Below are 9,766 nucleotides of genomic sequence, written 5' to 3'. Positions count from 1 at the left end.
YGCTCTGGCCCATCTGCTCCGGCGCGCTGACCCTCCACCTCAGCTCTGAGCTGTGTGCCTGCACCCTCCTCTCCTCCCGCTCTACCATCTGCCGTGTCCCTGTGCCTAAATCGCTGCCTCGCCGCACACCCCTGCTGTCTCTGCCCATGCAGACCAAGTGCATCTGCTCCTCCCTGCAGCCCTGCCTCCAGCTGGAGCAGCCTCGGCCCCCATCTGCCCCAGCACTGCTCTGAGATCCCTCCCACCCGGCCTTCCTCCTAGTGACCTCCTCGGTACACAGTTTGCCACTTGGCTCCAGAGCAGGCTTGCACCCATGGGAGCTGCCTGGCACCTTGGGGCACCCAGCTGCAGGCAGGATGGCAGGACGGAGGAGGCTCTGCTCTTTGCTGGAGATTTCATTCTGCTGCAGGCAGACTCGGGTAATGCCACATGTCCAGGGGAGCCAAAAGGGTTTCCAGCTGCTGCCCCCATGATGGAGAGAGCCGTGGTCCTGGTGTGGCCTGGGAGAGTGGGCAGCCTGAATCTCCTGCCCTCCAGCCGTAGCAAGCTGGATCTGAGTGTCACACGTGTTACTGCAGCAGCATCCTTGGGCTTTTCAGGCTTGGCCCCAGCTCTGGCTGCAGTGCAGGAGCCAGAGGAGGACCATCCATCCCTGCCAGATGCTGCTGGAGCTGTTTTGGGGGAGCTGTTCCTGTAAGTGCCCTTGCTGGTGGGACTTTGCTTATCCTGCAGCCTGTCTCACTGCCAAGACTGTGCTGCAATGAATGCAGCCTTGGCTCCAAGCTGTTGCAGCTCTGGCTAATCTTAGTGCTGGGGTGGATGCAGTGGTGCCCGTGGTGGAGGCAGTGCACCTGCAGAGCGGCAGCACTGCAGGCGAGCCCACTCTGGTCCAAAGGAGCTCTGGATTTCCTGAAATTGCAGCCTGGAAAAATATGAGAGGATGTTCCAGGAGAGCATGTACGGCCCGTTTCCAGTGCCAGGAGACTGATTTCTCAGGGAAGGCTTGGCAGCCCTCTGCCCCACCTCTGGAGCCGGAGGAGGATGGAAGAGCAATGTAAGCAGAAGCCACCAGCTCAGAGAGATCTTGTGGGCAAGGTTGCTGTCCTAAGGCTGAGACCCCAACAGAGCCAAGGCCAAGCGGAGCTGTGTTGAAGGGTATTGGGATTTAGCTGCACCACTGTAACTCAGTAGAGAAATATCTGAATCCACCTGCACCAAAGAAAAGGCACCTCAGGACCCAGCTTCTGATGTGCCTGGGCTGGCACCCAGAGGGCAGATGGCAGTATGTGATGGACTGGGCAGAGTCTGCTCCCTTTGGGGCTTTCCAGAGCTGCTCAGGTGAAAGCAGGCAAAAGCTGGAGTGTGGGGCACCACTCCGGAGGAGGGATGCAATTTGGTCAGCTGTGCCAACTGGCAGTGCCTGCCTGACCGTTGCCTGTCTGCGCCCAGGAACCAGCCTGGTCATTTGGGGACCCCTCCCTGGGTTCCCATTCCCAGTCCTCCCCCTGAGCTCTCTTGCTGTCCCTTCTGCAGATCAGTGGCGGTGGCCAGTGCCTCTTCCCAGCAGATGCGTGGGTCGGGAGGGCCCTCTAGCTGCCTCACCGCAGCAGGGACCTCACTGGTCCCGCTGGGGCAGCGGGTGATGGTGTCTCGCTGTGCTTTCCCCTAGGAGCTACTGTGCCTACGTGGTGCAGCGCAATGTGACATGCACGCTGCAGGACGGGGCCGAGAGCTACGTCAAGGCCGAGTACCACAAGTGCAGCTGGGGACCCAAGTGCCCCGGCAAAGTGCTGTGAGTACCTGCGGGGCGCTGGCCCATGGGGTGACGGGGGCACCACTCACTTCCTTGGAGTCCTTCCCTGCCCTCAGGTCACGGCAATCCTCGTGGCCCCTGGTGAGGCGGTGGGAAGGGGCACTAACGCCCTGGGTGGTCCCATACTTGACTTTTGGCCATGAGAGAGGGAGTGCTGTCTGTCGCCAGAAATAGATCAACGACATTTCTGGGGGAAGCAGGGGTGCATGGAGGTCTCCGAGCAATCACTCCCCTCCRCACCTCCAATTTGGCAGAGAGATGGCAACTAGGTGAGAGAGTAAGAGGAAAAGGAAATGGAGCCCGTGCTTGGGGCAGGCTGAGGGCTTCCTGCCCCGGGAAAATATTTGCAAAATTTTCTGCCACCTAATAAATGCTGCAGGGAAACACCTTGCTGGGCAGGAGCCAGGTGGCGGCGGACGCGAGGAATTTGTGCTTCGCCACCAGCCCTGGCCTGGGCCGCCGCTCTGCGCCCAAGTGCAGCGCTCCTGCCCCTTCCCTGAGCCTGCTGCGAGCAGCAGCAGGGTTTTGGATATCCTGCAGCCTCTGGTTCTTGCAGAAGAGATCCGCAGGGCATCTCCCAGCTCCCCAGTACCACGGCTTGCCCACAGCGCCCATGGGAACAGACTCAGACCAGCTGCCCATGAAGTGGCCAACGGAGCTAAAGAAGAGGTCTGCCCCGAATCGCAGTGTGGTGGAGCGATGGCAGCTGGCCGAGGAGGCGGCACGACTGGAAGGACACTGCACGGGGCTGCTCGGGGGGGACCGCAGGAAGCCAGGTGCTCCGGCCTTGCAGCCAGCCCCCCAGGCACTGCTGTGTGCAGCTCCTCGCTGCTGCCCAGCCCCTCTCCAGCCCCTCAAACAAAAGCCAGCGCAAAAACTGTGTGTTTGCAGAAAGACACTGCACCTGCCAGCTGAATTTTCTGCACAGCCTCTGATGCTGGTCCACATGAGGCAGAGACATGGTTTTTCCAGGCAGTTTGGGCCATTGACAAGTGTTTGTGCAGCTGTAATAAATACTTTCCCTCGTCGCTGTTTGGAGAAGGGTATGGAGGTGCCAAAGGGCTCTGGGCTCCTGTGCGAAGGTGGTGGGACGGGAAGAAGATACCCTGTCCTCTGGCTGCCATGCTTACCCTCTGTTTGCAGCCTGAGCTTTGCCAAGTGAGAGGTAGCACTGGGCTGCAGCCCAGACAGCTGAGGAGATGCTGGGGCCAGTCTGGTTATTGGCAGTGGCTGGATTCAGCCATTTACTGCCTTTTCTGCATGCCATGACATTTCCAAGCAGCTTTCTACACACTAAGAGAAAAGGAAAGATCACAGAAACTTGGAAGCTTCTGTGAAGAGGAATAACAAAAAGAAGAGCTATTTTTTTCCAGCTGCTGTATCCACCTTTCATTGTTATTATTTTTTTCCTTCTTTTTCTTACTCCAGTGGTGAGCACAGAGTAGCTTCCAGGACAGCAAGGCACTCTGGCAGCTCACCAGAAGGACACGAGAGCAGTGGTCCTCAGCATTAACTGCTTTTTGAAGCCTGGTGCTTCCAAGGAAAAACTTGCCAACCTCACTGTCCCATAGCAAGCTGAAGGCAGCTGAGCCATGGCAGACTTTCTTCTCCTTGCAGAGACAGAGCTGGTGGAAATACCTTTGCTTGAACTGGGCACACTGCCTGGCCATGTACTGATGCCCAGTGGGATCTGCCTGTGCAACCTGGGCCATGTTTTCTCTCCTTTCTGCCCTTTGAGGTTTTTCCCACCAGAAACCAGAGTGCAGCAGTTTTCAGCAGTGCCTCAAACCCTGCGGGAGATGTGGCTCACTCATGCATGGGGAGGAGTGAGCTTTAAGWGAAGGGTTGCAGTGCAGGTGTCTGGAGGTGTGCTCCAGCCTGTGCCATGTCCTGTAGCACCAAAACCTGCTGGGTATTTTTCAACAAGAAAAGCCTCTTCTATCTGCTGGATAGCTCTGATTTCCTTACTGCACTTCTCTGGACCTGTATCTATACAGAAAGGACATTTGTGCCAATTTCCTCCAAGGCCTTCTGCTGACTGTGCTGGAGAAGAACAAGGGCTGAATTGTGCATGTTTTTTTCAAAACAACAAACTTCAGGATTTTTAAGCCTCTTGCTAAATTTAGACTGGAAATTTCCAAAAGCAGCTTCAAAATATCGGCATTTCAGAAGTGGTGAAAATCATGCTGTTTTCAGCTCTGCGTAACTCAGCTTGAGTGGTGGTGGGGAGCACAGGTGCTGGCTGTGTCATGTCCAATCCCTGCCTTTGCAATGGCTCTAGGTGCCTCATGGGAAAGCAAATCAGAGGAGCCAGGAGCAGATGAGGAAATGGAGCTACTGACCTCCTTAGAGCAAGAGCAGAAAGGGAGGGAGCTAGTGTCACATTGAGCAAGGAGGTGGGCACCAGCCTTGCTTGCTGCCTGTGGAAGTGGTAGTGCCCCAGTCAGAGCTGGATAAACTCCGTTCACCTCCTAGTGCAGCCCTGCTTGGGTACAGCAGGGCAGACATGGCAAGAAGCATAGAGGAAGTACTTTTCCAAAGGTATTTTGTCCTTCCCAGAGATCTCAGGGCAAAAAGAGACTTGTGCACAGCTGACATGACCCTTGGCCATTCTCTTCTGCTTTTCTTGGAGTCTAGATTGTCTCTCTAAACAGTCTTCTCTCTCCCTTCCCTCCCCTGGAAAGGTACCGCACCTTCTTCAGACCCAAATACAAGATTGGCTACAAGACAGTGACGGAGCTGGCCTGGAGGTGCTGTCCAGGCTTCATGGGAGAAGGATGCCATGATAGCCCAACTGACCAGCCTGGCCTCCTGCCCCAACACCCCAGCCCTAAGATGCCTCCTGGGCAGAAGATGTTTCCAATTCCTAGAGTTCCTCCCCATCCAAAAAGCCACCCTGACCTGTTTCCAGGACCAAAGAAGAATCCATATGGTGAGACCTCTTTCATGCTTCATATTGCTAGGTTACTTCAGGAAAACCCACTCTGCAGGCATTGGTCACAAGCCTTCCCAGTTCTTCTGTTCCAGCACAGGGGACAAATTTGGCAAGCTTTCAGTTAGTGAACTGCTTCCTAATCAGAGAACTGACATTTCCTTGGTTTGAGSATCACTTACATATTTTTTACTAGTTTTTCTCAAAATATACCACTTCAAAATTGCCTTTCCTCATTGCTTTAAGGCATTTCTCCATTAATTTTAGGACAGCTAGAGTATRTTTTGAGGCAAAACTCCTCCAGACTATTCTCATCCCCTATTCTTAAACTTGGGAATAGAGGGCCTGATCCCACAYGGTGAAAGGAAGAGGGTTTTCCCTGTCATGCTGAGACTGTTCTCATTAGGGACATCAGGGGAAAAAGAGGGCTGATATTTGTGTGAAATGGCAACAAGAGGGAGGCAGGAGCTAATGTTAGTACGGAAAAGGACTCAAATCAAGAAGATAGCACAGGAAGGAGGCTAAAGGAGCACCAGCCCTGACTGTCCCCTCTCTATTTCTTTCTTTCTTTTTTTTTTTTTTTTTTGTGCAGGCAGGAAGATGCCTGGCCTTTTTGGAGACCGCCTGGATCGACTAGAAGAGGAGGTGAGGCGCCTCTCCCAGGCCTATGACAGCTTGCATACCATGGTGAGTGGCCTGGGTGACCGCCTGCGACTAGCTATCCGGGAGGACACCACCAAGATGATTGGGTCCCTGATGAACAGCCCAAGTGTGCCTGACTCAACAGTGGGCTTTGGCATCATTCCTGATGGCCTGGTGGATGTAGCAGACAAGGCCGACATCACCACATACCCTCCTGTGGGGGAGATCCTGACCAAAGTAACAGAGGTGAGCGATGTGCTGAAAACCAAGGCAGACTTGCTGCACGAGGTTCATGGCATGGTCCTGGACCACGATGGGCAGATCAAGCACCTACTGGAGTCAGCCCGGCCCTCACCCCTCACCTCCATCGATCTGCTGGAGGAGTATGTGGACACCCGGCTGAGCAACCTGCGTGGAGAGCTGCTTGATGGCTTTGAGAAGAAGCTGGGGAAGATCCAGACCACATGTGACTTCCGGATCCAAGAGGTGCAGCAGCAATGTGAGGAGGAGAAAGCTGCCAACCTGCGGTTACAGCAAACGCTGGATGGGAAGGAGTTAGAGATCAAGAAAGAGATCTCCCAGCTGGAAACTCAGATCCAGGGGTTGACAGTGGTGGAAAGCTGCTGCAGCAACCTGAACTACCTCATCGATCGTATGAACATCCTGGAGAAAGGCCTGCACAGCATCTCTGAGTCCCAGAAGAACTTACACTCACGGCTGGATGGAGAAGTCTCCACTGTCACCCTAGAGAACCTCTTTGAAGGGCGCTTTGAGGATCTAGAAGCCAGACTCAATGCTACAGAGAGAGAAACAGGGAGCTGTTGCTCCAGTGTAGAGGACAGCATGAGAGGCACGGTGGTAGCAGAGGTGGATGGCATGAGGACTGCCTTTGAAGACAAAATGCAGACCTTGGAGGATAGGTTCATGACCATTGTGGGAGAGCTGAACAACATCAGTGCTCCTGTGGGCATGGACGGAGCAGTAGTGCCTGTGCTGGAGGGGGAGCTTGCTAGCTTGAGGAAGCGTACAGATGAGAGATTGGAAGTGTTGCAGAATCGCCTCATCACACTGGAAAGCACTTGTTCCCTGGGCTGCACCTCTGCCTCCAAAGATGTGGAGACCTTCCGGACAGAGATCGAAGACTGCCAGAACAAGAACCAGGACCTGCTGCTCCGGATGGACAGCAACTACGACCTCCTGAGCAAGCTGAATGCCACCATCTTGGAGATCCAGCGGCGAATTGAGGAAGAAGCATCGGGAGCTTTGCAAGGGGAGATCACCTTGCTAAAGATCAACCTGAATACCATGAGCAAGTCTTTGACAGGGCTCAAGGACTCTGTCTCACAGTACTCGGATGCTGTGACACATGTCAACTCCTCACTGGATGAACATGAGCGGAAGATTGAGGATGAGGTCCACTCCATCCAGGAGAAAGTCAGCGACCAAGGCTCCCAGCTCTTCTTCAGCAACCGGCGTGTTTTGAACCTCAAGGGAGACTTGGAGCGACTCAAAGCCAGGATTGCCAGTGACCTGAGCTCCTGCAAAAGCGTGGCCCATGACCTGCAGCAGGACATTGCTCACTTTGATGACCGGGTGGCCCGGGTGGAGAGCGTGTGCGGCAGGCTGGGTGCTGTCACGGGAAGCCTGGATGTCATTAGGGATGAACTGGAGAAACACACGGGCAGCCTGTGGGACTACATGGACCATATGAACAGGACCCTGGCTGTTCACTCTCAGGAAATAACAGGACTGAAGGACAATCTGCTTGACTGCCAAGCCAAAGTCTCCGAGCTGGCGGAGCAGGTCAGCCACTTGGAGGAGCAGGCAGACAGAAAGCAGCATTAGCCATCCTGAAACTGACTTCTCCCTTCTCCTCCCCACCTTCAAGAACAGAATTAACTTATATCACATAGACTTACTCCAATGTGACAACAGTTCTTTGGATATTTTTTTTAATTAAAAGATAAATTAAAAGCTGCTACAAACCCTTTCCCCCATCCTCTTTTTTTAAAACTTACCAGCCCTGCTTTGCCCTTTGCTGTTACCGTACTTCCCTCCCAATGTTTAGCAGCTGTACTGACCCCCATGTAGCAAGGAGCCTGCCTCTGTGGCTGGGGGGGTGTTGTTTTGGCTCCTGGACTGACGATCCCAGAAGGGAATCCAAGAGGAAGCTGGAGGCAGCAACATTTTTTTCATTTTGTGGATTTATCGCTTCTTGAAGAATAAAACTCTGTAGTTGTGAGTTGAAGGATAGAGCTTCTCTGACCTAAAGACCACCTACACATTAATCCAGGGAGTAAAGACAGCCAGGGCTCCTTACAGGCAGTGAAACTCACCACAGGAATTGTGGATTTCAAAGAAAACATGTATTCTCACATCCCCCTGGGAACTGTATTCCCCTCTTTGAGATATCAGCCCTCCTTAGGTAAGGTAAATCCATTTATACTACTCACTTCCTCATACAAACATACATGYACTACAGAGCATATGAGGATATGGATTAGGAAAACATATATATGTGTGTATATATATATATGTATATATATATTTTTTGAACAATCCCCCATCATGGTGCTCCTCCAATTGCAAAGTTTTCTCTTGGTGCCTCCCCTTTCCCATGCCCTATTTTGAAAAACTATGCCAAGCGGTTAACAACTGGTACAGCGGCATTTGCAGGAAGGCCACGCAGTGCCTTGGCAGGGCTGTGCTTTGCGATCCCACTGTACTTTGCTCTCCAGTTACACGTGGGACTGGCCCAAAGGGTTCGGGAAAGCTTGCATCTCCCCTGATGGGCCACAGCTGTTTGCACATTACTGAAGACACGTGCCTGTAGGTGCCTGAAGAGCAGTCCTGCCCTCCAGCTCTGGCACTCTTCTGTTTTATTGCTTAAACTGTGAACACGGGTTCCTCCATGTCCTCGCGGGACAGGTGAGGTCCAGCTGTGAGAGCGAGAAGGCCTCTGTTCAGCAGGGAGTCATCGCATTTCCTTTTCCAGCATCATGAGAGCACAAGCCTACTTCCTCCTCCTGCTCACCTGCTAAYGCTGCTGAGGGCCAAGGAAGAGGAGGAGGAGGCAGGGATTGCTCACAGCATCTTTGAGAAGCAAGCCAAGACCTCTCCTCAGCTCAGAGATGGGGAAGGGTTGATCCCCCAGGATGGGGGGTCTAAGCCAGGCTGGAGAAGGTACGAGAGCTGGGTGATTTATCCAGTTTCACTCTAGTTTCCCGTGAAAACACAGGCCAGAAAAGGCCATACAGGTACCTGAGCAGTTCCAGCTTTGCCATGTGGAGCGAGTGCCTCTCCCACACAGCCGTTCCTCACAGAATCCCCCTCCTTGGAGATGTCGGGCACCGGTCGCCTCCGCTGCTCAGCCCGTACAGACTTGACCTAATTAAAGAGTCTCCATTTGACCTAGTCTGGCACTTTATAGCAGATTAATATGTTTTTCTGTGGGCTCAGCGCTGCAGCTAACTGAGCCTTTCACCCTTCAGCCCCACTGGCAGCTGTCACCCTGCCCTGTGTCCTCGCTCCTCCCCACTGCGGTTTCCTGGGTCAGACACATTGTGGGAACGTGGAGCACCACGCACAGCCTGCAACATCCTCCTGGGGGGGCTGCGCTGTGCTCCCACAGGCACAAAGCAGCAGCAATACCCAGCAGAGGTGCAATAGGGACAACTTTGCTCCTCCATCCCATCCCACACAAGCTGAGTTAGCTCCTTCAAGAAGAAGCTCCGAGCCTGGGAAGAACCACAAGGATCACCAAGTCCTGCTGGCTATGTTATGCTACTCTGACATGGTAGAAGCATTTTTTCCTGCCACACAAGCTTGTGGTATCCAGTCAGCAGCATGAGCACACCAAGCATCCCACCCTGTTCTTACTCCAGGCCTGCTCGGGCTAARGGATGCTCACAGCATCAAAATCTGCTCACTCTGCTCTGGCCTTTGCTGATTTGGGGCTACACTACCACTGCTGAAACTCTTCCAGCTGAGCAAGGAAAGAGCTGAGGAGCAACATCCAGCTGCCTTTGGGCACCCCGAAGAAACTGCTGTTAGACCACAAAGACAGTTTCAGCCCCAGGCRAAGGCAGGGGTTTCAAGCCAGCCCTTAGCACTGTTTTCTGGGGAGAGGGCTCCTTGGACCATCAGAGCCACCAGCCCCAGCCAGCCTCCACATCTTGTCAGAACAGGCAGAAAGAGGGCTGCAGCAACCAAAGATGAAAAATTAACCAGGCCAGAAAGCCACAGCTTGGAGCAGAGAGCAGCTGAACAGGAACAGCTCTCTCCAGCACAGAGGGAGCTGGGACACTGGTAACAAAGCTAGGACAGGAGGAGCAAGGAAGAAGTCAATCTTCCAGAAATGGTGCTATATTTGGACTATT

General features: G+C 53.6%; 1 protein-coding gene across 1 annotated transcript; it reads left to right on the top strand.

Annotated features, from left to right (window-relative positions):
* The first annotated feature begins 469 nt into the window (after positions 1-469).
* On the top strand, positions 470-7,376 carry EMILIN3 (elastin microfibril interfacer 3). The gene is made up of 4 exons (XM_085314242.1): positions 470-693; positions 1,646-1,792; positions 4,498-4,745; positions 5,338-7,376. Exons 1-4 carry the CDS (start codon positions 470-472, stop codon positions 7,230-7,232), a joined length of 2,514 nt encoding a protein of 837 aa, XP_085170368.1. The 3' UTR covers positions 7,233-7,376.
* The last annotated feature ends 2,390 nt before the right edge of the window (positions 7,377-9,766 follow it).

Source organism: Rhea americana, unplaced genomic scaffold (assembly GCF_003343005.1).
Source record: "Rhea americana isolate MKP2758 unplaced genomic scaffold, rheAme1 scaffold_4, whole genome shotgun sequence".
NCBI classification, from domain to species: domain Eukaryota; kingdom Metazoa; phylum Chordata; class Aves; order Rheiformes; family Rheidae; genus Rhea; species Rhea americana.
The sequence above is the reverse complement of the archived record's forward strand: the minus strand, read 5'-3'. Positions and strand labels throughout refer to the sequence as shown.

What these genes read in the sequence shown, in the direction of transcription:
- EMILIN3 (XM_085314242.1), top strand. Translation starts at nt 470, where the DNA reads ATGATGGAGAGAGCCGTGGTCCTGGTGTGGCCTGGGAGAGTGGGCAGC. An exon ending in GTTTTGGGGGAGCTGTTCCT is followed by an intron (nt 694 to 1,645) that starts GTAAGTGCCCTT and finishes CAGCGGGTGATG; the next exon opens with GTGTCTCGCTGTGCTTTCCC. An exon ending in ACCAAAGAAGAATCCATATG is followed by an intron (nt 4,746 to 5,337) that starts GTGAGACCTCTT and finishes TTTTTTGTGCAG; the next exon opens with GCAGGAAGATGCCTGGCCTT.